The 27921-nt window shown below is 47.7% G+C and overlaps 12 protein-coding genes across 12 annotated transcripts; 8 read left to right on the top strand and 4 right to left on the bottom strand.

The window, feature by feature from the left end:
* Positions 1–19: 19 nt before the first annotated feature.
* On the top strand, positions 20–2191 carry I303_106534 (uncharacterized protein; the record flags this gene model as incomplete). Its single annotated transcript, XM_018411468.1, has 1 exon — positions 20–2191. The coding sequence occupies one exon, from the start codon at positions 20–22 to the stop codon at positions 2189–2191; it is 2172 nt and encodes a 723-aa protein (XP_018259280.1).
* A 145-nt stretch (positions 2192–2336) lies between these two features.
* I303_106533 (uncharacterized protein) lies at positions 2337–3705 on the bottom strand (the record flags this gene model as incomplete). Its single annotated transcript, XM_018411469.1, has 8 exons — positions 2337–2459; positions 2529–2838; positions 2912–3112; positions 3168–3241; positions 3301–3393; positions 3446–3490; positions 3559–3630; positions 3685–3705. 8 exons carry the CDS (start codon positions 3703–3705, stop codon positions 2337–2339), a joined length of 939 nt encoding a protein of 312 aa, XP_018259281.1.
* A 401-nt stretch (positions 3706–4106) lies between these two features.
* On the top strand, positions 4107–4748 carry I303_106532 (40S ribosomal protein uS11; the record flags this gene model as incomplete). The annotated part of the gene is made up of 3 exons (XM_018411470.1): positions 4107–4213; positions 4305–4407; positions 4503–4748. 3 exons carry the CDS (start codon positions 4107–4109, stop codon positions 4746–4748), a joined length of 456 nt encoding a protein of 151 aa, XP_018259282.1.
* Positions 4749–5337: 589 nt separating this feature from the next.
* On the bottom strand, positions 5338–7964 carry I303_106531 (uncharacterized protein; the record flags this gene model as incomplete). The annotated part of the gene is made up of 6 exons (XM_018411471.1): positions 5338–5565; positions 5640–5701; positions 5812–7204; positions 7272–7477; positions 7596–7777; positions 7888–7964. 6 exons carry the CDS (start codon positions 7962–7964, stop codon positions 5338–5340), a joined length of 2148 nt encoding a protein of 715 aa, XP_018259283.1.
* Positions 7965–8621: 657 nt separating this feature from the next.
* Positions 8622–11299, top strand: I303_106530 (uncharacterized protein; the record flags this gene model as incomplete). Its single annotated transcript, XM_065969389.1, has 11 exons — positions 8622–8730; positions 8878–8918; positions 8990–9215; positions 9281–9381; positions 9435–9559; positions 9618–9691; positions 9746–9843; positions 9904–10160; positions 10213–10367; positions 10422–10932; positions 11005–11299. 11 exons carry the CDS (start codon positions 8622–8624, stop codon positions 11297–11299), a joined length of 1992 nt encoding a protein of 663 aa, XP_065825461.1.
* Positions 11300–11503: 204 nt separating this feature from the next.
* Positions 11504–12555, bottom strand: I303_106529 (uncharacterized protein; the record flags this gene model as incomplete). The annotated part of the gene is made up of 2 exons (XM_018411473.1): positions 11504–11843; positions 12137–12555. 2 exons carry the CDS (start codon positions 12553–12555, stop codon positions 11504–11506), a joined length of 759 nt encoding a protein of 252 aa, XP_018259285.1.
* A 653-nt stretch (positions 12556–13208) lies between these two features.
* Positions 13209–14513, top strand: I303_106528 (uncharacterized protein; the record flags this gene model as incomplete). Its single annotated transcript, XM_018411474.2, has 5 exons — positions 13209–13236; positions 13353–13418; positions 13502–13637; positions 13777–14238; positions 14405–14513. 5 exons carry the CDS (start codon positions 13209–13211, stop codon positions 14511–14513), a joined length of 801 nt encoding a protein of 266 aa, XP_018259286.2.
* A 1833-nt stretch (positions 14514–16346) lies between these two features.
* I303_106527 (uncharacterized protein) lies at positions 16347–19498 on the top strand (the record flags this gene model as incomplete). The annotated part of the gene is made up of 16 exons (XM_018411475.1): positions 16347–16543; positions 16627–16854; positions 16980–17057; positions 17167–17257; positions 17369–17546; positions 17673–17888; positions 17949–17981; positions 18044–18122; positions 18204–18243; positions 18306–18362; positions 18434–18509; positions 18687–18750; positions 18847–19018; positions 19109–19175; positions 19273–19295; positions 19379–19498. 16 exons carry the CDS (start codon positions 16347–16349, stop codon positions 19496–19498), a joined length of 1719 nt encoding a protein of 572 aa, XP_018259287.1.
* Positions 19499–20040: 542 nt separating this feature from the next.
* On the top strand, positions 20041–21671 carry I303_106526 (uncharacterized protein; the record flags this gene model as incomplete). Its single annotated transcript, XM_018411476.2, has 4 exons — positions 20041–20227; positions 20376–20530; positions 20749–21338; positions 21569–21671. 4 exons carry the CDS (start codon positions 20041–20043, stop codon positions 21669–21671), a joined length of 1035 nt encoding a protein of 344 aa, XP_018259288.2.
* Positions 21672–22115: 444 nt separating this feature from the next.
* On the bottom strand, positions 22116–22825 carry I303_106525 (uncharacterized protein; the record flags this gene model as incomplete). The annotated part of the gene is made up of 3 exons (XM_018411477.1): positions 22116–22159; positions 22225–22282; positions 22385–22825. 3 exons carry the CDS (start codon positions 22823–22825, stop codon positions 22116–22118), a joined length of 543 nt encoding a protein of 180 aa, XP_018259289.1.
* Positions 22826–23250: 425 nt separating this feature from the next.
* On the top strand, positions 23251–24147 carry I303_106524 (mitochondrial 54S ribosomal protein bL12m; the record flags this gene model as incomplete). Its single annotated transcript, XM_018411478.1, has 3 exons — positions 23251–23256; positions 23332–23787; positions 24031–24147. 3 exons carry the CDS (start codon positions 23251–23253, stop codon positions 24145–24147), a joined length of 579 nt encoding a protein of 192 aa, XP_018259290.1.
* A 579-nt stretch (positions 24148–24726) lies between these two features.
* Positions 24727–27855, top strand: I303_106523 (uncharacterized protein; the record flags this gene model as incomplete). The annotated part of the gene is made up of 5 exons (XM_065969388.1): positions 24727–25036; positions 25156–25473; positions 25606–26363; positions 26464–27572; positions 27630–27855. The coding sequence occupies 5 exons, from the start codon at positions 24727–24729 to the stop codon at positions 27853–27855; spliced, it is 2721 nt and encodes a 906-aa protein (XP_065825460.1).
* Positions 27856–27921: the final 66 nt, after the last annotated feature.

Raw genomic sequence — 27921 nt, 5'->3', positions numbered from 1 at the left:
CAGACCTCAGATGGTCAAAATGCCAAGTCAGAATAACCAAACTTGGTCCCCTCGTCATTCAGAGGATTTTATCAGGCGTCCTTCGGGAGATCCGACTTTCCACCTCCGCGATGACTACGAAGATGTTCCCAATAACACTTCAATGGCTGGTGGGACGGGGCGAAGAAGGAGTCTGATCAAGGTGGTCGATTTCAATACGTGGGGCAGAAAAACAAAGGTGCCTCTGGGTCTGCCTCGAACCCAAACTCAATCTCAGTCTCGCCCTGCTGATCGACTCGAAGTGAAGACCAATCACGAAAGTAGACTCAGAGGGTTTACGGTAGTAAACAAATTGAGGATTAAGCGGCGTTCCAAAGCGTTCACGAAAAGGAATGAAGATGGTGATGCTGGTGCTACGGCCATCAATACCAATGTGTCCAGAAACGACGCAGCTTTGGGGGGTGTCAATCCACTGAAAAGAGTCTGGGCACGGACTGGATCGGGCGCAAGTGCGAGCGCTCAAGCAGATGCAGACGCGGATCTGAAAATGGAAGAAGAAACTGAAAAAGCAGCAGACATCGTTGAAAGAAGGGGATCAGATTGGCCTCCTACCCAATGGAGAGAGTTGAATTTACCGCTATCGCTGGATCTGAGTTGTATACCCACTTTCACAGGGGAGCATATCGAGATCACTCGACTCAAGGAGAATTTCGATAATTACCAGATAGGCGGTGACAAGAATCAAAACCAAGACCAGGCATGCGATAGAAGTGACCGGTCGATAAGATCAAGATCTGAAGAGACTTTGCCGATAAAAGGTGGCACAAACCCATCTCTAGATGAATTTACTGGTTCGAAGTCGAGTGGGAGAGTCGATACCCCCTTGGAAATGCCTTTAATGCCCCAGTTGAATTTACGTAAATCGCATTCGTCGATCTTATCGCCTGTGCTAGACACCGAAGAAGAGAGGGAACCGGAATTGGGTACCGTAGATGAGGATAAAGGCACAGCGGAACCAACGAATACACCTGCAAGGAGTGCGCGAATTCCGCGACAGGAACGCTGTGATGATTCGAGGCGGACGTCGAAGGATGAGCACCATGTTGAAGACGATAAACATGATGACGATGAAAACGATGATGGGAAAGAAGAATTCTTCACACCGACTTATAGACCTTCATCGGTTCTACTCAAATCTTCTTTTCCCAGTAAATTCGATACTCTCTCCAGAGTCGGGAAAGGACAAAGAGGTAATGATATACCCCAATTCGATCTGACGATCTTCTCGCCCCGACCACGAAGTATGATTCTGCCCCAAGCACCCGTGTTGAGGGGTTTATCATTATCGCTAATAGATCACTCCTTACCCATCTCCCCATTGGAATTACCGTCAACGACTGCCACGACCACCACGTCATCTAGTATCTCATTCTCATCTTTACCACCGCCTCCGTCAACAACCACCTCATCCTCCGAAGTCATCACAAATACAGAAGAACTCGAGACTTCTTCGTGGCCCACTCCACTCTTATCTAAAGATCCTCCCAATTCACCACACATACCCATCCTCATGCCTATCCCTCGACGAGGTGCACGACCAGGCACAAGGACGCCCAATCAATCGATCGAATCGGTGCTCAATCCTCAGAGAATTGTGACGGTAGGTAGACATAAATCATTGACCGATAGAAGACCTTCGAGACCGTCTTCCGGTCGTAATTCCAGTATCACCCTCGACAACGCAATCTCTAAGTCTAATTCGATTTCGCACACTCTCACTCACACACAGACTCAAGATATTCCGCCCACCACCCGAAGAAGGATGTCATTAATAATCAAACCCGCAATCTTACCTTGTCCCACTCCACCATCATTGATCACTTCCCCTAAATCCCTCGGGACAGAATACATCCCTCCCCTATTCTCGCCCTCATCCATCAGCCCTACCTCTCAAACATATTTCAGCTCTTCAGTCTCAAGCTCAAGCTTATCAAACGCATCGATATCGGGTCTACCGATCCGAAGGGGGAGAGGTAGTTTGAAGATGAAATTGCCTCAGTCGTATTTCCGTCCATCGCAAGATAGCAACTCAGCTTCAGTTCTTAGCTCTGAGGAAGAAGCCAAAGAACACGTTCCGACACCTGGTACATTCGGTCTTGAAGGTGAGAGAGGAAGATGGGACACAGGGAATGTCAATCCGTATTTTGCGTAAGAGGAAAAATGTGCGCCTGGATCAAGATCCGAGCTCATATGGGCGTGGACCCACGTTCAGTGTGTAAGTATAGTCAACGGCAGTATATAGTAAACAAAAGATGCATACAATGATGTCCATAACTACTCCTGACCCACGAATCGGTCTAATCTTGCGCATCAGTGAGGAGTGATTCCCTTTCAGTGCTGCCGTCCATTGGGTTGACAGGTCTACCGAAATCATCAATTCCAAGGCTTCTTTGTCTCCGTTTCCACAATAGGCATATGACCTGCCCCACGAAAAGAGTCAGCTCGGTGTCACGATCTACCGATGAAGATCATGATGACAGCTGACATACCAGAAGAGCGCCCTGCATACCTCCCGTCACAGCGTATGCTAGCCAGCTCGTCCAATCTGTTCCCGGTCTGAACACCAAACTCAACACGAATAATACACTTCCTGGCACTTGTATTGCCATCGTCCCCAGACTCAAAGCGCCGACAAGCTTGGAATGGTATGTCCGGTGGATCTGCGGTGCGTATTGTAGAACAGCTAATAGGGTTCCGGATACGCCTAGGAAGGTAGCTAGATACCGCAAGAATGGATGCGGTGGGGTTGTTGACGGTAAGATGAGGAGCAGGGAGATTGATAGAAGGAACAGCAGAGATCTGAAAAGTAGCAGGACAACGCAAAGTAGTTAGTCATGACTTGGAGAAGCGAAATAGGAAATACTCTGCTCACAAATGCAAGAATACCACAATACCAAGTGTGACCGCTAATCTCCATTCAGGTGTAGTAGCTACAGTTACTCGCGGTCTAGCATTTGTACCGTCCGCTTGGGCGTTCTCAGTTATAGCGCCGTATGTTTGTGCATTCGGTTCGAGGGGCATGACTCGTTGATATTTGAGATGTTTTGGGAAATATGCGAGGTATAAAACCAGTCTGCCTATCTAGTCAGCCACAAATACGCTTCAGTATGACATACCATACGACTTACATGATAGTGAACAGTAGCCATTGTAGCGTCACTTGATAAAAGCCAAGTAAAGATTCAAAACATCTTCCAGCGCTCTAAAGTAGGACATTAGCGACCATAGCATTATCTGGAATTGGGAGCAGCTGAAACTTACAATGACTCGACAGCAACGAAATAAGGGCCACTGGACGATCAGGAGATTGAGCATTCCGGACGCCGATGATGTTGCTCCGAGTAAGAGATACCACTGGACAACCAGTCAGCTACGCCATCATTATGTGGACTTCTTGCCAGCGTACTGGCGAGAACCCTTCAGAGGTGTTGGCGTTGATTATACGTAGATGCTACGAATGAAGGTATATCAGCTCGCTACTCCGTCTCAGTGGGGGTAGATCTAGACTGGTTAGCTAACCTGCGGTAGATAGCTAATGACTAGACCCGTGCAGAGTAGTAGAGAGAGTACCAGTGTCGGCACGTCGTGCGTCTGGGTGAAGGCGTCAGCTATCGGATGGCCACTAATGCTTCCACAAGAGCTCACCACTGGGCATGATTCGAGCATCATAGGACAATATCCGCAGCTCTGCTACCGTACAGTAGCTGCCATGTATTCTGGGGAGGATGATAAGGTAAACAAGCGCGGCAGTCTGGCATAATCACGATTCATGGATAGTGGATTGACTGAATGCCTGGGCGTCAATATAGCCGGGAGTACAGGTGATCTTCAAATGCGGAGTCTCCAAGTCTCAGCACGTGTCACATCTGTGCCATTCTTCAAATGCAAGTGCCACAATTTTCTCAGAGTAAGTTCCGCTAAACTCCGATCCACCAAAATCGCATTCCTCACCGTAAGATGCGCGGCATGGAGGAGTTTCAACTTTTCAATTATCGTTAATTTGTCGAACACTTTTGGACCTTCTTCTTCATCCATCAAACCCAACCAAATACGACAAAACAACCAAGATGGCCCCCAAGAAAACCAGAGCTCCGCAAGAGCAAGCCGCCGTCAACCTCGGTCCCAACGTCGCCGAGGGTGAGAACGTCTTCGGTGTCGCTCACATCTTCGCTTCGTGAGTCGACTCGCTTCAAGCAGATTGAGTATCGAAGATATTCGGTTGATATTGATATGGATGCTAACGATATGCTTCGGATCGATTATAGCTTCAACGATACCTTCGTCCACGTTACCGATCTCTCCGGTAAAGAAACCATCTCCAGAGTCACTGGTGGTATGAAGGTCAAGGCTGATCGAGATGAATCCTCTGTGAGTCGATCAGGTCTACATACATTATTACCAGTATCGTCGGCACAGTCGGAAAACTAGATACGACGCTGAGAATTATTTTCGCCCGCACACAGCCTTACGCCGCGATGTTGGCTGCCCAAGACGTCGCCGCTAAATGCAAGGAAGTCGGAATCACCGCTCTCCACGTCAAGCTCAGAGCTACCGGAGGTACCGGAACCAAGCAACCTGGTCCCGGAGGACAAGCCGCCCTCAGAGCCCTCGCTCGTGCCGGTATGAAGATCGGTCGAATCGAAGACGTTACCCCCATCCCATCCGATTCTACCAGAAGAAAGGGTGGTAGAAGAGGTAGAAGACTTTAGGTTCATTACCCCACCTTCCGCACTTTCCCTTCTTCACCTTTGCTGCTCATTTCTCATTTGGTCTTTGGCCGGATCTCTTGGGAATGAACTTGCAGACATAAAAAATCCAAACCAAGTTTTAGTCGTATTTGGTCGCTGCGGAGCACGCGATTGAGCATGGATATCCAAGGATGATCATTGAGTTATTAGGTTAATTTCGATAGTTCGTTCGTAGATGATATGTTATTTCCCGTGGCTCTGTCATAAACCTTTTGGGAGCAAGAAGTCTCTTTCCCTCTCACCGTGCTCAAAACTTAATACTAAAATTCTCTATACCTAGTGATGACTACAAGTACAGTAGAATAGTAACTGACGTTGCACGACTAATGACTGATCACCGCACTTACATTTGTTGCTCTCGCGCTCCTTCATCACGCAGACTAACGTTATGGACATGGCATGAAATTGCATATACACATATACACAACAACAACATTGATCCTTCTTGCGCCTTCCCGTATATAAACATAGAACGAAAACGAATGATAGCACGCAAAAGCATCGTAAAAACCCCTGCAGACAGTCACATGCGAAACGATTCCGGTCGAGTCTAATACTCATCTTCTTTCTCATTCTGATCCCATCCTTCATCCTCCGCATAATCCTCATCTTTCTCGTCTTCCATAGGTACCAATCCATGTGTATTGCCACCTTCCAGCGATCTGAGAATATCGTAATTGACCCTAGAAGAGAATTGTTTACCCTTTGCAAAGTTCTGGATGGCTTCTCGAGGAGTATTGTATGGTCCTTTATGAGGAGCAGCTCGTTTCCTCTTTGGCTGCAAGTGACATCGCGAGCGACCATCGTCAGCAAAAATCATGATGAATCTGACAAGAAAGGTCAGAGGCTTACTTTGGGTTTTGAGGGATCAAGACCCTTCGCTCTCATAGCTGCAGCTTTCTGTTCTATACGGACTACACAGAGGCACATCAAAGACATCAGCGATTTGATCCCCGTTGATCGCCATAAATTCCCAGCGATGAAGCTGTTCATTAGTCCAGGTCGAGATAGAGCTCGAACTCACTCTTCTCCTCCTCAAGCCATTTACCATTACTGCTCAACCACATCCTCGCTCGTGCCTGCTTCTCATCCTCATCAAGTCTATACGATTGCTCCAACTCTTCATCGTCGAGATCATCGAATTGACTTTCTTTGAACTTGGCTAATCTCTCCCTGTCCAGCCTGGCTTTCTGCACTATCGCTAATTCTTCAATCATGATCTTCGGATCTCTTTCTCCGATCCATTTCTTTATCCTGTCGGACATATTCTTCCCCTGATACAGTAATTCTTCACCTTTGAAATGTTCTTTCGCCAGGTAGTCCAGGACCGCATCTTGGTCTTCCCATTCTTTAAACTCCACCTTCATCTTCATACTTGGTCCAGCGGCTGCATCTTGTTCCTCCTTACTTATAGCTTGCAATTGCGTGAGAGGTTCCCCTTCGCCTTCAGAACCCTCTTCTTTATCTTCGCCATTGTACTGCGCCAATTGTTCGAGCTCGGAATCCTCGTCATCCGATCTATCGAGGAACAACTGATCGTCTTCGTTACCGGTCTTCTGTAGATTCTTGACTTGCCTCATCAAGGCTGACTTCTCCCTCAGTCTCTCAGCTTTCGATGCTTCCGGATTATCTCGGGCCGATTCCAGTTCGCGGACATATTCAGCTTGGTTGATGGGTGCCAGATCATCATCTTCTTCCTCTTCTTCTTCTTCTACGGGATCGTTCTCGATATCGTGAGCAGCAGCTGCGATCGATCCGGCCATATCATCGTCTCCGATCGGCTTCAGACGCTTCCTGATGCGCTCAATCACATCTTCGTCCTCTTCATCATCCAATCCCTGATATCCACCTTGAGACCGACCCTCGCCTTCAGCTCCAGCTTCATTCTCATCCTCATTCTGCGATCCTGCTTCGGCTTCGGACGCAGCAAGCTGCTGCGATCTCAAGCGCTCCACCTTGATCTGTTGTTTCTCATGCCATTTGACGATCGGCGGACGTTCCACCTCATTTGGCCTGTCCAGTTCCTCAGTAGTCAGATTCCTCCATTCAGCAATGGTCTTCTTGGCCATCTCGGTCTGCGCAAACTCCAATAATCTCTTCTTGATTGTAGTCGGATGCACTTTGACGACTTGCGCAACTTCGTCTGGGGTTCGGAGGAAATTGGACATTCGAGCTGCTATGATCAGACAAGCACCGCACACTCCGGCAGGTCGTCTACCTTGCGTCATCCAATCTGCTCTGAACCGCCTGACTAAGCGCGAAGCATTGGTCGCTACCATGTTGACTGTCGGACCGAAATCTAATTTATGGGCAAATCGGAGATTGTATATTGCTGGATCCACTTCTGGCATCTGTTCGGGAAGGTGTAATATACCGCGCAGTTTCAGGTATGTTGCTCCCAGCTCGTATACATTGATCTGAGCTTGAGTCAGCTAAAACTCAATTGGTATACACGATGGTCGAGCAGAAGTGAATCAGGCTTACGCTTAACCTCTCACTAAAATCAATCAACATGTGCGCATCTTTCCCAATCCTACAAGCCAGATAAAGGCAACTCGCAACTATATATTCTGTCCTACGCCCCTTATTAAATCGATTGTCCACTGCCATGGAGAAGAACCGTTTGGCTTTCCCAGTGAGCATGCTGTTGATGTGCATTTGTCGAGCGACATTGTCAATTTTGATTGACCCTATCACAAACAATGTTAGGACGTGGTAACGATAACAACAAACACGATGTTGCAAGTGCGACCTAGAACATCAGAATTGCTTTTCCTTGGGAAGAGGCGATGATAGTATGGTACTCACCATTCTGCTTGATACCATCGGTGTTCTGTATGCCCTTTCCACTCGATCTATGCCCCGCAAATCCAGTCTGATTACGAGCAACGAATGAACCTTGAACGTGTACTCTTCCGCCGCTACCTTCCGCGAATCCCACTTCTTGTACTAAGATACCGGACTCAACGATCACACCACAATTCTGACATCTGCAATAAACCCATTGCAAAGTGCACAAGACAGTGATCAGCTTCGCCCGAGTCCTGACAGGTGAGGGGAGGAAAGGGCGTGTTGTAGACTTGACTTGACTTAAACATACACGACATTTCCCGCAGCGAGATCGGTCAAGGTCTCCCCAGCGACCCGACAGTTCGGACAGACCTTGGTCGAGGACATCTTACCTCCTATCGCTCGCTCGCACGTTCGCTCTTCAGGCGACTTAGAAGCTTATCTTATCTATGACGATTTTTCGAATGGTCGATAGATAGATAGATAGACTGATGAGGTGATGAAAGGCGTCAAATTTTGATAATCGTGACGAAGCACAGGAATGGGACGGAGTCGAACCGTGGGTCACTTTGTTGTTTTCAGCGCTTTGACCTTGGTTTTGATGCCGCCATGATCTGATTTTCGCTTGTGCGACGCGAGTCGCAACCTACAAATTCAGCTTTCGAATATCTGTCCATCGAGATCCATTCGATGTCCTTGGGTTGGCGTCATTGCCCATCCTCGTCATGCTGCTGACTCAAGTGCAAGAAGAGGTGAGAAGAGGCGAGATGGAAGAGCGCAGTGAACGCTTCATGCAGCGTGGTGACGGATTATACAAGCAAAGGAAGCCCTTCGTCCCCAGCAGACACGTGAGTGAAATACACAACCTGAGCTGGAGTCACGTGATCTGGCAAGAATCGCGTTGAAGCGTTGAAGCAAGATTACAGAACATGACGATCAACTTCACTCAAAAGTCGAAGTTGGGAAGCTAACAGTACCTCAACTCTCTCCATTACTCTCTTTTACCGTTTCGGGCTGGCGCATATGTGCAAGGGATAATCAGAAATGCCTCGATCAACCTATACTGAGGCTTTACTCGGCCCAGAGCTGTTCAAGAAAGTTAAGGAAACGAGAATATTGGTTGTTGGAGCAGGAGGGATTGGTTGCGAGCTTCGTACGTGATCACATAGCTAGATCTGCAGGTTATGGACTCGTGATTCTCCAATCTGTAATATATTGATCGCTCGAACGGGGTTCATCGTATCATATGTTGTGACGGTCTGAGCGAGAGCTGACGAGATATACCTCGAATTCTCTACAGTGAAAAACCTGGTGCTCGTCGGTTTCGCCAATATAGAGATTGTAAGTATTCGTGTGTTATCTGTTCAATGGCAGCGTCTGGCTCAACACTGAATTGGTCCGACGTCGTGCAGATCGATTTAGATACTATAGATCTGTCGAATCTGAATAGACAATTCCTTTTCCGCAAGCCCGACATATCCAAGCCTAAGGCATTAGTAGCCGCTGCCACCGCACGCCATTTCAACCCTTCCTCTGGGATCGATATACATGCTCGCCATGGGAATGTCAAAGACAGCGTGAATGACTTGGAATGGATAAAAGGTTTCGGTCTAGTGATGAATGCCTTGGATAATATGGGTGCGTTCTTTGTCAGCAGCACTCTTCCCGTAGGATGTCGCGACTGATCCTTTCGATCCTCAAAGACGCTCGAAGACATGTCAACAGACTCTGTCAAGCTGCGAATGTCCCTTTGATCGAGTCAGGTACAGCGGGATATCTGGGTCAAGTGACTCCAATGATCAAGGTCAGTCTCCCCTTACCACCCACCGAGCAATCGTAGCTGACAAGTTGGAACAGGATGAGACTGAATGCTTCGACTGTGTACCTAAACCTGCGCCAAAATCTTTCCCCGTCTGTACAATCAGGTCGACTCCATCAGAGCCTATACATTGTATAGTGTGGGGTAAGACGTATCTCTTCGGGTCAGTAGCCACCTCCTGTCACGCAGAAACAAGGCTGATCGACACGCTCGCTCAATAGCAAATTGTTCGGAGAGGATGATGAGGATATGGACACTGAAGAACTGGACAAGGCTAAAGCAAGCGGAGAGAACGGTGAGTCAATCGAAGCGAAGTGCTTGAGAACGTTACTGATGTTCCCACTGCCAGCCGAGGAAATTGAGAACCTGAAGAAAGAGGCAACTGCTTTCAGGGAAGTGAGGAAGAATTTAGGTGAAGAAGACGGACCGCAACGGGTCTTCCACAAAGCATGTGACCTTGTCTCAGAGTTTGTGACCTTGATACTTACAGGTGAAACCCACGCATAGGTATTCAACGAAGACATCAATCGTCTGCTTGCCATGGAGGATATGTGGAAGAAGGAAGGACGCATAAAACCTGTGCCATTAGAACATGAAGGGATAATGAATGGCACATTCGCCACACCTCCCTCGCGCCAAGCTCCCTCGACATCAGCTCCGAACGGAACCGCGCAGACCAATGGCAGTAGTGCTCAGAAAAAGCAAAGTCTGAAAGATCAAAGGGAGTTGACGCTGAAGGAAAATCTGGAGCTGTTCATCGATAGGTCAGTGTATTCCATTTCTCAGGCTGTGCCCCTAAGCTGACGAGCCTGATAGTTGCAAACGATTGTCTGCTCGATCAATAGCATATCCCGACACACCGCTCTCCTTCGACAAGGATGACGACGACACCCTCGACTTTGTTCTAGCTACTGCCAACCTGCGTGCAACCGCTTATGGTATCGCAAACAAAACCCGTTTCCAGGTCAAAGGTATGTCAGCTTCCAAGTCAATGAGTTCGATAGCAAGCTGATTGCGCACCGCAGAGATGGCCGGAAACATCATCCCCGCCATCGCCACTACGAACGCTATCATTGCCGGACTAATAGTGATGCAATCACTCAATATCTTGCGTCGTCTCCCTCTCCCGTCAGCTCCTGCAGAAAGCTCTGCTGGACCCGCGATTCGAAATGTATTCTTGCGTACGGATGCGATCAAGCCCTTGGGTTACTCGATGCCTGCTAAGGCGGATAAGAAGTGTTCTGTATGCCGAGATATCTACGTGCCTATCAAGGTCGATCTGGAGAAGTGTACTTTGCGGGCTTTTGTGGACGAAGTAGTCAAAGGCTGGCTGAGCAAAGCGGAGTTTGAGGGAAAAGATGAGGACGAGGATATTGAGTGGACGATATTCGAAGGTGGACGATTACTTGCGGATCCGGACTTTGACGACAATCACGAAAGGACGTTGGACGATCTGGACGTTAAGAGGGGAAAGATGTTGACAGTCCGAGACGAGGATGGGAAATACAGACCCGTCCATTTCAGCATTTGTGAGGGGTAAGTGATTCTCTCAGATCCTGTATAGTTCTGCAGCAGGATTATGTAGAGCTGACGGATTGGGAATCTTAGCGACGCCCAAGCTACATCACCATACAGCCTTCCTTCAGAACCACCTTGTGTACCCCTCGCACCGCCTGCTCCTGCTTCAAGAGAACCATCAGAAGAACCTATCATACTCGACTCGATGCCTCCACCTACCAATAATGTCAGCGAGAATACGCCGATATCCAGTACGACAGCGGTGGGTACCAAGCGATCAGCGCCCGATGATGGGGATGTCAAAGGTGCGACGGAGGAAGAACAGGTAGTGAAGAAGAGGAAGGTGGTGGTACTCGATGAAGAGGATGACTTTGAGATTCTCTAGATATCAGTGAGATTTGACGCTTAGGACAGACCAAGGGTTAGGGCTAGACGACGATCGAGCATGGGCTGTTGTGAATATGGGCTTGTAGACTGTTGCCATTTTTGATCGCGTGAACAGAGAATCGCGACTAAATTGTATATAAATTAAAATCAAACACACCCCATCATGCATAAATACAACTTTGTTGATCTCAGCCACGCGTGATCATCTACCTCCTGTTCCCCATTTCAAGCCTGCGAATCCCAGATTTTCCACGAAATCCTGCATCAACTCCACTAACGAACTATAATTCAGCTCTCCGGGGTTAGATACGGCACTGACGGGTTTCGAGGGGTATAATTGGATCAGCCACGGTCGGTCGTCCTTTTGAGTGGCCTTCCCATTCTGAAAATCGGTGCCAACTGAATCGTGCATTGTCTTCGTTGGAAACGTCGAGTCGTCTTCAAGTGGAGTAAGGTGTGTGATTGATAATTGCAGGGTAAGTTGATTGGTGGGGAGTGCCATGTGGAATAAGTGACCTCGTTGTGTGTATGAGTGTGAATGGCTATTCGGAGTGAGCATCTTGTCATGGTCAGTAGGTGAGGAGAGCGCCTATGAGCTAAGGCGATTCGGTACAAGAAAGGAGACCGAGGTCGAGACAGAAATAGATATGTTTAAAAGTTGGAAGTTGAGGTTGAATCTCATGAGCAATGCTATGAATGAATAGAATAGAATAGAATAGAATAGAATAGAATAGAATAGAATAGAATAGAATAGAATAGAATAGAATAGAATAGAATAGAATAGAATAGAATAGAATAGAATAGACAATAGACAATAGACCGTACTCGTACTCACTCGAATCCTAGAGAACTGATAAAATCCTTGATCTCCCACTCATCCTCCTCACTCAAAATATCTAGACCTATCACAGCCCTCGTAGAAGTCCCGGAGTATTCTTGCGATCGAAGTGGATTGGAGATGTAGCTTAATGAATGCGAATGGATCCATTGGTTGACATGATTCTCTTTCTCTTTCCCTTTAATCTTTGGAGAAGGCCTTAAGCGCGAGCGGAGTCGTAAATTACGTAGTTGACCGGGAACAATTGGATTGCTAGTCGTATATACCCTATCGAAGATTTCGAGGGGCTCGTTGTGGATCGCATAGAGTGATAAGTGGATGAGGAAGGGTTGGTGTAATGCAGAGGGAAGGAGGGTGTAGAGGGTTGGTTCGAGAGAAGAGGAGGAGGAGGATGAGGAAGAAGCCGAGGAGGACATGTTGATTGATGCTAGTCGGTCCCGTAGTTTGACAAGATGTCGCTTCCGCACTCGTTGCGAATGTATGTATGAGATGAAGATGGTCTGGGTTCGTATCAGTGTGATGTGAGCGAATCTTACCTCGAAAGCGAAGGTCTCGTCAAACTGCACCACTGCACCAAGCATCTGTCGAGCGAATAATATCACAATATCTCGACGTCATCATATCTCTCTATGCGACTCACCACGTGTTTGATCGACGAGGAGGTTGAGGCATTTTCGAGTAATGGCTCACTGCATGAAGCCATAAATAGCAATCACAGAAATCATCAGTATCATATCATCCCACGATTAAGAGTTGTGGTGACAAGGCAAGGATGCATGATACGTGCTGAATTTCTCTTTTACTCATACTGATACGATTCGTAAAATACTCACCACACCCAATTGTCGTTCAAGTGACACTTGACTAGAATTCGCGGAACAGCTCAGATTGATTTGATTTAGCATTCGCACGACAAGAGCGCAATTTATTGGGACGTCAAAGGATAGAAGCGCCACCTCGGAAATAAAAAGTAAGCAAGGGGATCTCATCCTACTTTCCAGAATATGGTGTTATCAGTGCGTCTGATGCAGCTCAAAGACTGATCTTGGGTTAGATAGTGAGCCATAATATGGATTCGATGTCGGGAATGGACGACAGTGAGTCATTACAGTAGCTCTTCGTCCTCACTCAAACCTGATACCAACCCTCACGGAATGTCCGTAACTTCTGATAACGACAATTGGGGCTGACTGTCAATCCCTAATGACCTCAGTGTCGTCCACTGGCTCTGGGTCTATGAGTATGAAGATGTATTTCCACGGATCGATCGGTACCGATAGTGAGTTTAACAGACCAAAGCGCTTCCGTCCGTCCACCGGTCGAAGCGATATATTGTGAGCTGAGGTCAGCATTGCTGTGCAGTGCTATGGTTTGCATCATGGATGCCGACTTCAGCAGGGGCCACAGTCGGAGTATGTATAGGGTTATTCCTCTTAGCTGTGTTTGAGAGGTATTTGGTGGCTTTCAGACGGGCGTGCGATGCTTCTTGGCGAAAAGGGTGAGTCCAGCGTTACCTCATCTAGAGTCTCCGCGGCAGTTCGCAGTCGGTCAATCGTACATCTTCCCTTCCTTCCTTTATGCCGAAATGAGTGAGGTTATTCATGACTGATCCCCTTCGATTCATCACACGTCCATAGTCTATTGGGATACGCTAAACCAGTCTCGGAAGGGTACATCCCCTCCCTCTCCTCTTCATCCGGCAGTACCTCATCCCTCAATACTCATACTCAAGCACAAGAAGTACTGACTTCGCGTAGATCAAACAACGGGAAAGATCAAGAGAAGGAAGGATATGAGTTGACTATACCTACAACCTCCTCGTACGCTGTACCCCTTTCATCAGGTCGGGATGGCATCTCATTCGGATCCGCGCCTTCGTATTCGCCGAACCTGGACAATGAATTGAATGGAAAGGAGCAAATCTCAGGTCGGGAGAACAAGCAAGATTGGAATCAGCATTATCCTCATCTGCCCAAAGCGGTAAGAAAGAGCTTGGATCCAGGTAGAGAAGGGAGATGGAGTCGGCCTTTCAGGTGGGGTGTGGATCTGCCTAGGGGATTGTTACAGGCTTTACAGGTTTTGATACATTATCTACTCATGTGAGTGGGAGGTGCTCCCTTGTTCTGGGGTCCCGATCAGCTCGACAGATATTGTTTCATATTCCAAATCATCAACTCGTCTCGATGCGCGGTAGTTGAAAGAAAGAAGAAGACGTAAATGAATCCTCAGCAGAGCTTGAGCTGATTAGATGACGATGTACAATAGGCTGGTCGTTATGACCTTCAATATATGGTGGATCATCTCGGTAGTTGTGGGTAGCGGAGTGGGTGAGATGTTGTTTGGTAGATTCGGGTCGAGTCATGTAGGGCATTAGACTGTTCTTGTGTTCGTGGGTTATGTGAAAGCATGTATCTGTGTCTTGTATGTATAATATGTTTAGACGTATCTTATCCCTCTTATGAGAATTTGCTAACACGTTGAGCATTCAACCCGGGGTCCGTTATCACGACTCACTCATATCTATCTATCCGCTAACGTAGAGTGCACATTGTCGTTAATCTAGATTGATATTGTTACAGTACTGATAGCTGCACTGATCATGATGCTGATACTGTACCATCAAATCCGATTTTTTGAAGTGAACCCATTGAGTGTCGCAAATTGAAGTGAGGCGCCACTACCTCTCCGCTCCATTAAAACAGGCGAGGCAGCTTAGAGTAAGACGCCTCTTCTCGGCGATTTGGCTATCATTCCAAACCGCTCAACCCGCCATGACACAATGATATAGATGCATGGACATTCGTCCCGCGAAGGACCTGCACGGGTATCTCGTATTTGAGGGAGTACGAGCATATTCCACACTTCGCGGGACGGGTCGGATGACTACGGTAGCCGACAAGTAGCGTATTTGGCGGAATACGTGTACTACCACTTGTCGGTCAGGGACGGGACGGGACGGGACCAGAGAGACCATTCATCATCATCATCATCATCATCTTTCGGATTCGGATTCGGCTTCGGACTTAGGATAAATAGAAATAGACGGATTGAAGGATCGGAAAGATTGCGACACAAGAAAAATTAAAAACAAAAAACAAAAACAACAAAAAAATATCTTTTTGCGTTCGCGACTTAAATTGCCAAAGGCGAGTCGCCTGTAATTTGAGATCACGTCTGTGGTCAGTCGGGTTATGCATGTGATGCGGATGCTCAGCGATGATTATGAACACAATTCCTCTCCGTAGGTAAGGTGTCCTCTGCGAAAGCGGTTTCTCTCATCCGTGGTGCGATGTCGTCCGCTATTCGACAATAATTATGACGAATCTGTCGTAGAGTGGGAACTTTCCAGTGTTCGGCATCCAAATGATAGTGACACAATTTCTGACGACCCAGTCCATTCCAGTCTAGTCTTCATCAGAGCGTACTATCAGGTTGATACACATATCCGTGGAAGTTGTAACGGTGACTGCGGAGAAATGCCACACACATTCAGCATCTTTACGTAACTACAGTCGACACTGACCAAATTTGATTCCGTTGACAAACGACAAACTGCAACGACGCGTTGGTTACACAGTCAAAAAGTTGATTCATCTCTCTCCGTTTTCCTTTCCCCTTCTACTTAGAACTCTTCCTTATAGGTAAGCGCATCCCCACCTTCCACCTCATCCACACCTCTCAACAAGCAACCAATCGAAAATGCACGTTGCTGACATCTCATTTCTTTATGTACTACAGAGTCGCTTGGCTGTCTACTTCCTACGACAAGTTAGGTGCTCGGAAGAGCTCAGAATAACGCACGGTTCCCTTCTCAACGTAGAACGGAAGTTCGTCCTTGCTTCCCACCGTTTAGTCGGGGTCTTGTTCGTCTGTCTTTGTTGAGAGAATGAGAAACGGAGGTTGGGCGATACATCATATCATATCATATTCCTATTATGCATTACCATACTGCTGTCGAAATGTCGAAATCTCTTACTAGGGGTCTGGAAATTTGGCGTTATGATTTGGGTGATGGAGATGTGCGGATCTCCTTGACTGTGATATCGGTCGGGTCCACCATTTACCGGTTGATAACGATCCCACGAGTGTTCAACTTGTCTCGTCTGGCTGTCTTCTGGTTATTCTCACCTGATAATAGCGCGAGATTGTAAAGTACAGCTTCACTCCTTGTCTATAGGTACTTGCGTCAACAGTGAAAGTCGGTATCATGCTAGTGTTATCCTCTTTACTGTTACTCTGCGCCATTGTACAGACTCCCATAGCCAAAGCCATAGCCGGAAAGACCAAGTTGGACCCAGAGACTCATCGGGAATTACTATTGAGCGGCAGGCCCCAAGTCGGATTATGGAAGAGTCTTCTCAAAGAGCAGAAGGTCCAAGAGGAGCGGGCAGCTCTATCAAGTCTGTGGGTGGAATCGGGCTTTCGTTTGACCTGGCTTACAAGCCGCGCTGTCGAGTCAGTGGTTGACAAGGCTTACAATGATACAGTGAAGGAGGCGGACCCCAACGACCATTCACTGCCTTCGGATCCAACGATAACGCCAACGCCAAAGGAAAAACCTTATTCGAAGCGCATTGCTTCCCTCAGAAGATCAGTCATCTCGACGATAGCGTCAACGGGACATTCTGCCAAAGATACTGGATCGACGCGAGCTATTATAAGGACGGCGGACCGGTTTTCTTGTTGGATGGCGGAGAAACGAGTGGAGAAGATAGGTGAGTCTTATGCGACCACCTCTCTGACTCGACTCTGAGCGCTTTCTCTTGATGCCTCGATCAAGACTTTGAATATGATGTAATTCGAGCTTACTTTCCCGCTCGATCTTCCGCCTCATCCACAGAGTTCCATTCCTTGAGAAAGGTATTTTGCAGATATTGAGTAATGCAACGAACGGGATTGGAATCGTACTGGAACACAGGTAAGCTCAAAATTCTTCATCTAACAATTCACCTGTCGTTCTCTTCTGAGACTTCCTCAATCTTCTGATTATCCTAACTTCATCCCGTCCGTGCTGACACCGAGATCAGATATTACGGAGACTCGGTACCGGTTCAATCGTTCTCCACGGATGATCTGCGATTCCTAAATAACAAGGAAGCGCTCGCGGATTCAGCTTACGTACGCGTCCTTCCCATCCCTCTTTTCCAATCTACTCGTCTTCATCGGCGCTGTCTACTCAAGCCGAAATCCACCGGGGACTTGATTCGCTAATCAGGCTTTGTCTTTCAGTTCATCGAGAACTTCAGGGCTCCCTCAGGTATTTTATCTGACGTCGTTCAGCAGCAAAATGCTCTACACCCGAATAACACAGCCTGGTTCTACTACGGAGGATCGTATGCCGGCGCTAGAGCAGCACATATGCGTAAGGAATATCCGCATCTAGTCTGGGGGGCTATTGCCAGTAGTGGTGAGTATTCATCGAACTTTCATCATCGCCCATCACTCCTCTCACGGCTCCGTCCAGGTTCCTCCTCTGCCATGATCAACCGGGTTGATTGTTCCATGCTGAGCCGTCTTGTTGTTTCCTATCTAGCTGTGACGCACGCCCAGGTAAACTTCCCGCAATACCACGATCCGATCCAGCGATACGCCCCTGAACAATGTATAACCACCCTCCAAGAAGCCATCGAATTTATAGATCACCTGCTGGACCAGCCTGAACCGATACCCAGATACTTGAAGAGTATGTTCGGCTTAGAACAGCTGGTGGGTAATGATGATTTCGCGGATGTGATCTCTGGGCCATTAGGTGGGTTATCCGATTTCTCAGCTGTGCATCGGATACATCGGTAGCTGACAGACACGCTAGGTTATTGGCAAGCTAAGAACTGGGATCCGAAAGGTGGTTCGCAATTTCTCTGTGCGATGTTGTTGGGCTGATTTGCTGGTCGCGGTTCAACTCAGTCGGCTCAAGCGAATTCTACAATTTCTGCGATGCCCTTACAGCTGGTGGAGCCGAGCACAAACTTGGCTTAATCAGAATGTGAGTGAGGTTCCGCCCTGATTCGTGGTTACGATAGCAAGTGGAATGGTACAGATCGTTGACAATAGCACGACACTACAGACCGGCTTCCATCATGAACTACGGTAAATATATTAAGGAGGTATGTCGGTTCTACCATGACAAGGTCTCCATCAGACGGTGACTTACAGTGTTCATTTGCAGAAAGTGATACTCAGGTGCCCTCGGACTGAAGGTGAACCTGCGTCTGACATTGAAGAGGTGCGTTCACCGGACGTACCAAATCTGAGCCCTTTCGAGCCTAGTGGAAAGACTGACGAGTATTTCATTAGTGTTTTGGCACTTCCGAAGACTCCAAATTTAGAGAGACAGATCTTGAGCAGACGTGGCGATTATGGATTTTCCAGGGTGAGTGGGTTCAAGAGGCAGGTTTCGGCTCGATCTCAACAATTCATACGGTTCCAAGTGGGGATCAAGTTAAACCACCTGCTTTGGATTGGAACCTTCGCCGCTCAACAACATGACACTGTCCCCACGGGATATATGAGTAGTGTCGCCAAAGCTGACAATAATATTCATGAATAGTCTGCACACAATGGGGCTACTTCATGCCTGCTCCTTTGGAAGGGCCACGGATCATATCCAATAAGTAAGCTTTCTTCTGACCCGATGTTCTTCTTTTCGTCAAGTCAAGTCAAGCACGATGCACTGATTCATGCGATGTCGATGAATCACTCCATTATAGATTGACCTTGGAATATACATCAAAAATATGTAAACAAGCCTTTCCACCTGGGAAACACTTTGCCGTGCCCGAATGGCCTGATGTCGAAGAAGTGAACTCCAGAGGAGATTATGAGATTGAGTACGATAGATTGGCTTTTATCGATGGTGACCGAGATCCATGGAGACCTATGGTGAGTAGTTTGAGCCGCACTTACCCGCAGAAACTTGTGCATCTGCATCATGCTGTTCCCATATTATGCTGATATATATGACTTCTGTAGACTCCTCAGAGTGATTGGGCTCCTCGAAGGAAAAGTTCAGTCAATAAGCCTGTCCATCTGATATTTGGTATGTGCTTAAACATCATTTTTGGTACCGTTCTCAATTACTTTGCTATGAAGTACGACGGAGTGGATGTAATGCTGATAGAATATGCTGTACGCAGACGGGGTACATCATTATGATGAGGTGAGTCAAAGTCTGCTCAACGTGTTCGAGCGCAGTGTGTGACATGACAAAGCTGAATGACCGATCGCCTCTGGTGGTTATAGAATGGTCTTGCGGATCATACTGCCGAACCGCCGCGTATCAAAGATGTGCACGAGCTGGAAATCAACTTTGTTCAGGAATGGATAGCGCAATTTCAGGAGGAAAAGGTTAGGCGGTTGTGAGGTCTGATAAAATGGCAAGCCGCAACATGGGTCGGAAGACAGCATCGACTTGTAAGAGCTGAGAGATTCGGCAGATTGAACGAGCATGGTCAAGGACACATGGAGGATAGACAATGGCCTGTCCGATAGAACGATAGATGAATAGCATTGTATTATACTGCATGCATCTTTCTGGACTTGTTCTGTAGCTACCATGCGGCTGCTGTCGGTGAAATAAATATATGCTCGAGAATGGGGAACGCGGCGATGGAACCGAGTTGCCGAGAAGCGCAGACTAATTCTAGCTTCTTATCGCATTTTGCCGACTTTCCGACTTTTTGATTGTTGTGATTGAGTCGTGTTTTGACAGTACAAATCGACTAGGATCACTTTCACTTTCACTTGCACTCTCCTCATTACTCATCATCTTCATCCTCTCCTCAAGACGCTATTACTGCCCCAGAGGCTAGCCTGGCAAAATCAACACTCTCAGCTTCTGCACTTTCGCTTTCGCTTCCACTTTCGCACCCGCTCTTCCGCCTGACTTGTGTCGTTACTTCAAAATGACATACCTACCCACACCACCATCGGAATCCACCCCCTCGATATCCGCTAAAGAAGCTACAGTCTACCTCCATACGCCATTCCACCCTAAAGCCGAGGAATACGCCAAGACCAAATTCGGGAAGATCCTTCGTCCGGAGGATGCGAGTAGTGTGGAGGAGATCATGGGTCAAGTAGATGGGATCTGTGGGTATCCTTTACCGTTTATCGTCTATCGTCTGATATCTAACATCTACCGTCTACCATTGTCTTAAACTTCCGAACGAAGCGGGGCAGGGCAGGGTAGTACAAAGTTCGAGACGTTTCAGAGCTGAGGTTTGTTCGGGTAACTTAGTGCTGCGCGTATCGAACATCACTCGAGATATGCTTCGCGCCGCTCCGAAATTGAGAATCATCTCGAGGAACGGGGTGGGCGTGGATAATATACATATGCCCACTGCTAGAGAACGGGGAGTGGTTGTTACGAATTGTCCAGGAGGGAATGCCCAGGTGAGCCGAGCCGAGCGTTCTTTTTGCTTTGTGACAATCCATCTCAACCTTCCTTGGACTATCATCCATTCTTCATTCTTGACATCTTGGAGAATGCAGAGTGTCAAGAGAGTATATACAAGAAATGGTCATATCAAATCATGTCAAAGGATGTACAGCTGACATGATTTCTCTCCGACGTCTTTGACTTCGACTTCGAAATTGACATTGACTTTTAGGCAGTAGCAGAACTCGCCCTGACACTCGCCTTAACCGTCCTTCGCCGAGTCGTCGAGATCGATAACCGTATTCGCTCCGGCGAAAAAGTACCCTCCATCACAGCTTTAGCCCCAGGGTTATTCGGCAAGACAGTCGGTCTTATAGGAATGGGAGATATAGCGTACGAATTCGCCAAACTCCTCTTGAGTTTCAATTGCAAAATCATCGTTTATTCTCCTACATCACCCTCGACTCGATGGACTACTGCAGATCCGAAACATCCTCATAAATACCCTGTAGAGATCCCTCATACTCGTGCAGCTACACTTCCGGAATTATTGGCTGCTGCTGATGTGGTGTCTATTCATTGTCCTTTGAATGACTCGACCAGGGGTCTGATAGGGAAGGATGAATTGGAAATGATGAAACAGACGGCGGTGATTCTGAATACTGCCAGAGGGGGGATTATAGATGAACGGCAATTGGAGGATGCGTTGGAACAGGGAGTGATAGCGGGTGCGGGGATAGATGTTTGGGAGGTTGAGCCTGCGTTTGGAGAGACGATGGGAAAGTTGGGGAAATTGAGGAATACGGTTGTGCTGCCTCATCTGTAAGTTGGCATTTTCCGATCGAGGTTGGAACAGCCAGACCTCGATCTTCGGATGACTGGCCTTGCCTCGCCTTGCATTGCCTCGGTCAGGAAGAAAATGATTCAGCAGGCCAGGCAAGGCAAGGCAAGGCAAGACAAGGTGACAGGCGAGAATCATCCAATTTGTAAGAGTATAGATCTGTTGCTGATGATTGACCCTCAATGATCTTGACAATCCCTGTTCCCCACAGAGGGGGAAGCACGGATACAGTCACTCTAGAAGGGTGTATGACGGCGATTGACATTATGGCGGATTACTTTGATGGGAAGCCTATCAGGAATAGGGTGATATGAGGGGCAAGCAGAAGAGAGAATCGAGATTTCGATGTTTATCGTTTATCATCAAGAACGTTATAGCTCAGAGTGCGGTGTGTTATAGATATAGATAAACATAGATACATAGATGTGAACAATCAGCGAATCGGGGTATTACCATCAATGCACATGTTGTCAGGATAATCTGTTCTACTGGTCGGCGGGATACATAAGGGTTGGGGCAGCGAATATGCACTGGTCCATCAACTAAATGAGGCTGACTTCGATTCGATGGTCCTGATCCTCTCCCTCTCCAAGGCGTTGAAGTCGTAAAATGCATCATGATATCGGATGTGGCGATGTAATATAATATGATACGTCGTGAGATCCAACACGACTGTGCTGAAGTAGCATGATCTTCTTGAAGATCCGCTGGGTCATTGTTGACCTCGTTCTCCTCTCTCTGCTGACTCGGCTCGAAGATTATTGACCTGGATCTTGCAGTACGACCAGAAGGTATCTCTCATCTACATTTATCGGTAACAACACCCATCAGCTGGGCAATGCAACCTGATTATGATAGCGGACTGACCAGGCGTTATAATTAATTCATGCTTCTTCGTCCGTATCCTCATGAATCTCAACTCGTCCTGCATCATAAGCACAGATTCACGATCAGCTGTTGATTACATCACCTTTCACGACCATGCTCTTCCCAGCTGATTCATCTATGGTATGCACTGAACACTTACACCTGCTTCACAATCGTTTAAAGCTTTACTAACCCCTCCAACGATGGCTTCTACAGCTTTAGCGTATTTCGCGCCTGATTCACCCTCGAATATGGTTCCTGTAGTTTGTATTATCCCTCCTACGGATGTATGATCTAAATTACTGTCTATGCCATTCGGCATTAAGCCTACTCCTGACCCTACAGTTGAAGCTGCATGGACAGTCGAAGTTGAACTCGCGTTGGAGGCTGAAGCTGAGGATGAAGGAGTGGTAGAGGTAGAAGCAAGGGAGGAGCGCGAGAGGACCATGACTCCCCGTACATTCCGATAAGCTGATAATCTGCTCAAAGTCGATTCTATCTCTGGCGGTGGCGGTGATTGTACAGGGACAGAGTCGAGGTTTAAGGTGTGTTGAGAGGTGGAAGGTGGGATTGAAGTTGAGGTTGTTGCTTCTGCGGACATCCTTTTTGTGTTTCTCTGCTTTCCGTCCCTGGTGATGTTCGACTTGTGAGTGTTCTAGATTCGAGTCCCACCTCTCTTGCCTTAGGCTCTGTAGGTTGATGGGTCTAGACAATGATCTGTCACTATGAATATGCATATACAGTCAGAGAAAGAAGACTCTTGTTGATGCTCCTCGTATGTTATTGCTGGACGTGTATAGTGGAGCTCTGTGCGCTGCGCGTGCTCGTAAGTCGGGGAATGCCGGAATTTAGTCGGTTGTGGCACATTTTTCTATTCGGGTATACCCTCGAGCTCTTCCAAGATTTCGACGATCGTCTTCTTGCTTTTGGACTTTTCAACTGTCATTGTCATTGTCATTGTGCAACACAAATCTCTTGAATACGACCCTCTCCGCCCTTCATCATCATCATCAACAAGACGTCAACATGAGCGTAAGTCAGCTATAAATCTTGGCTTGTGACAGCCGCCAGAAGCTGAACAATCTCTGTTTTGTTTTGTTTTTACAGCTCCCCCGAACCATCCTTCGATCCGCTCGAGCATCTTCCTCCTCCTCCCGACTAATCTTCGCCCAATCCGCTCGATGTATATCTACCTCCCGACCCAATTTCGCCGAATCCTCTGCCGAAGCTTCGACCTCCACTGCCTCCGCGCCGATTTCACCTAAAATCTCACCCATCGTCGAGCAGATCTCAAGTCTGAGTTTATTGGAAGTCTCGGAACTGGTCAGCGCACTCAAGACCAAGTTGAATATAACGGAAGTGGCTTTACCCGCTGCGTCTGCCGCGCCGGCCGCATCGGCGGCAGGAGCAGGAGCAGGTGCGGGTGATGCAGCTGAACAGGCAGAGGAGAAACCAAAGGAGAAGACGATCTTTACTGTCAAGTTGGATAAATTTGATGCTGGTGCGAAGGCTAAGATTATCAGGGAGGTCAAGGCGATCATGCCGAATATGAACTTGGTAGAGGTGAGTGTCCCTGTCGATGTGGCTCAATTATGTTTTTGAGGTGGAAGATCGCTTGACCGGAATGAAGGAAGGTATATCACTGGATGGGGAAGAAGCGAGAGACGGGGAAGCAGCATGTGGAGATGCAAATAGGAAGAGCCATTGTAGCGATGTTAGATGGCAATGGAATGGAGAAAGATTCTGATTTGGGCGATCTGGCTTTGTGCTGTATCGAACTCGCGCTGACCATTGCAACGCTTTCAGGCCAAGAAATTCGTCGAATCGGTCCCGCAAACGCTCAAGGAGAACTTACCAAAGGAAGAGGCTGAGAAATTGCAAAAGACACTACAAGATCTCGGAGCTACTGTTTTGCTTGTGTAGGTTCATGATATCGCTTTCGCTTTCGGAGGATATTGGGTTCTGCCAGATACATAATACAAAAGCATATGCATCTCTTGTCGCATTGAGCTGTTCTGCTTTCTCTGGCCAGGGTAGAAACAATGATATCTCGTTCGGTACAGTCGATCCTCAGCAGACGTACTCGTATCTCTGCACGAGGTCTGGCTGCAGCATCTGTACTCCGCAATCCCACTGCGCTGCAAGCATGCCATCAACATTTGAGGCTACAGTGACACTGCCATAATAATATCTCGGTCTTACAGGCGAGCCACGTGACTTGAGCGTATGGTGCAACAGGGACATGTTTATTTGGTTACTGGTAACTATCAATTGTTCTGCCGTTCATCACTGTAACTGCGAAAGAAGATCAACATCAACCCATCATATCTCCTTGTTCTACTTGCGACTCACTAGCTCATTGACTGTTCTTGCTACGCTACCAAGATAGATCGCTGATGTATCGACCAAGAGGCTGTCCTCCGCGTTGTGAAGTCTCATAATACAACAAAATCGCACCTAACTCAACATCAAAAGCAAAACAAGGTCGACACTCAAAACGGGATGGCACCCTCGATATCTTCCTCGACGACTCACTATGCCTTGGTGATAGACGCAGGATCTTCGGGCTCGAGGTTACAGATCTACTCGTGGCGAGATCCGGATCTGGAACGGGCAGAGATCTTACAAGAGGTCTCTGCTGCTCGTAGGACACCTGAATCAATTGGGAAATCTAGATGGTGGTGGAACAAAGATCAAGGCAAGGGAAAAGGGAAAGAAAGCGAGCATGCTATGGAAGCTAAAGCTCTTAGGAGGTTGGTCAGGGTTGGGAAGGGCGTTGAAGGTGAAGATTGGGTCAAAAGGGTTGAACCTGGTACGTTGGTTCTTTGGGTGATTCTGATGAAGTCCACATACACTATCAACGTTTGTGAACTTGATCAGAGGCAAGTGAGCTGATCTCGTATATAATTTGGATTTTCTGCACCTTCGTAGGCATATCCACAGTCCGTGCTGAAGATATACCGGAATACCTTGCCCCCCTGCTCTCACACGGTCTGCGGCATATCCCACCTTCCCAACATGCCTCGACGCCCATATACATCCTTGCAACAGCCGGAATGCGCTTAATCCCGGAATCTACGCGCGAAGCAATCCTCAAAGCGTCCTGCAATCTGATCAAGGACGAATATCCGTTCAAGGTTGAAGGACCCTCATCTGCCGGACCGTGCGGGGAGAACGTCAGGGTGATTAGCGGTGAAGAAGAAGGCATGTGGGGTTGGGTAGCTGTCAATTACCTGATGGACGGATTCGGTCATGCTCCTCCACCCTCACTTCCCTCCGCCTCCTCCGCCTCCTCGTTCTCGTCATCCTCATCTTTATCGTCAAGCTCACATAATGACGACGATTTGGTCGAATCAACTTTACTACCGCTCGCACCTTTAGCCGAAGCCCCGCCGAACAGCTTACACGATAGCGTTACTCCCGTTGATGTCAACCACCATTCCCCGACATTCGGTTTCCTAGATATGGGCGGTGCTTCAACCCAATTAGCATTCTCGCCGTCGCCCAACGAGATCGCCTCGTCGCATTTCCCAGAGGACGAATTGCACAAGATCCAACTGCGTCTACTGTCGGGCGAAAATGTCGAATGGCCGGTATTTGTTGCATCATGGTTAGGATTCGGCACGAATCGAGCTAGAGAACGATATATAGATTACCTTGTTCAAACGTGGAAAAGCGATAACAAGGAATCCGATTTTGAAGTATCGGGAACGGAGTTCCAGAAACCTATCGAAGATCCTTGTTTGCCCCTCAACCTGGAATACGATTTACCCTCATCCTCATCCTCAACGTCAGCTGCAGGCTTAGACTCGAGTCTGAGAGGAGTGAAGATCAAGGGAACAGGGAGTTTTTCTCAATGCCTAGAGACGTTGACTCCTTTGTTGGAACATTCTAAACCGTGTCCGACGGAACATTGCCTGTTCGCAGGCCTGCCTACCCCGCATATCGATTTCGAGAAGCATGATCAGCGAGGTTTCATAGGTATTAGCGAGTATTGGTACACCTCTCAACAGGTTTTAGGATTAGGAGGCATATGGGATTGGGGCGAATGGGAGAAGGGTATGAATGCGTTTTGCGCAAGGGATTGGCAAGATATCCAGAAACAAGTCGGGGATGAGAAAGGCTGGAGGGGTGCAGAGGTAAGTGACACAATTGTCCGCCGCTTTTGAATCCCGCTTGTCGACATTTTCTTGTATTGATACTGAGACCGATTGATTGACTTCCGCATAACACGCACAGGTCGACCTCTCCAGAATGCAAATGCAATGTTTCAAAGGCGCATGGATCTCCAACGTCCTACATGAAGGCATCGGCATACCCCGTTTGGTCGACGCAGGCGGAAACGCTACTCTCACAGGTGGCGACTTGGGGGAAACCAACGAAGAAGCTGAGCGACGAGCTAAAGAAAAAGGTCTATTCGAGACCAAAGGGAAATCCAAAACGAAAACGCATTTCCAAAGTATGGATGAGATCGGCGAAACAGCTATCAGCTGGACCCTCGGGAAAATGGTAATTGAAGCTTCTAAGGCTATTCAGCCTCGTTCGACGTACAAAGAGAGCATGTGGACATCGCGCATAAAACATCTCCCGTTCAAGGGTCTCGAAGACCGCTTAGAGAAGATGGGGATACAAACTCTTTGGGCATACGGTTTCGTATCGTTCTTCGTGCTTGCTTGTCTGTTCAACTACTTTAGGCGAAAATTCCACTGGCGCCATACAGGTTTAACGCCGAAGAGGAATAGGAAATCCAGTGTTGGGGCGAATGATTATAATCCTGAAGAAGGCTTTTTGTCGGATTCGTCAATCTCACTTAACGGTAATGGAAATGCCAATAGCCATGCGAACGGGAATGGTAGGACCAGGTATAAGGCTGGGACTGTACCCGGTAGTCTACGGTTATGGACTTTAAGGATAAGTAATTTGGTCAGACGCAGTATGCCTTTCGCAGGTATCAGCAAATCCAGTAGTGGACTCCCAAGACGAGGAGTGGGAATGGGAATGGGAATATCAAGACACAATTCGATGCCCCTCCCAATGTCACTGAACAACATGAACTTGTCTTCCTCGTCGGACAGCTCGAACCCTTCTTCTCCAACTACAAATGGATTCTTCGTTCCTGCTTATACCGGGGGCAATTTGAACGGAAGTGGGGGAAATTTGGGTGTTCCGACAACAAATCGATCGGGTTCAGGTTCAACTTCACCTGATTTATCCCTATCCCTTTCACCCATAAATGGACTAGGCACACCCCTTTCTCCGCCTGGTATACGAAAGACGACCTCCCGATCAGGTAAATCGCGTCAAGTATCTTCGTCGCTCTTATCTTCCGCTTGGGAAAAATCATCATCGTCATCATCCCCGAACTTGAATTCTAGTACAAACACGAACAGTAATACCGGACCAAGTGGGAGTGGGGGATGGAATGATCCACCATCAAGTCTATTCGATGATAATTCGAATTCAGTCGGATCGCGATCAAGGGAATCGACCTATAATAACAACATTAATCTCAATTCCACGAGTGCCAGTGCGATCTCAAGGAATAGCTCGAGAGTCAATCTCAGTGAATTAGGCTTAGCGCAACGAAGTGCGAGTAGAGCAGGGACGCCGGCGTTCGATGAGGATCATTAGGCTGTCCCTTGTCTCTGACCGAAGAAGGCAGTCAAGGTCAATTGATTAATCACACTTGCTTGTTGT

This window comes from Kwoniella dejecticola, chromosome 8 (assembly GCF_000512565.2).
Source record: "Kwoniella dejecticola CBS 10117 chromosome 8, complete sequence".
Taxonomy (NCBI): Eukaryota; Fungi; Basidiomycota; class Tremellomycetes; order Tremellales; family Cryptococcaceae; genus Kwoniella; species Kwoniella dejecticola.
This window is presented reverse-complemented; position numbering and strand designations above follow the sequence as displayed.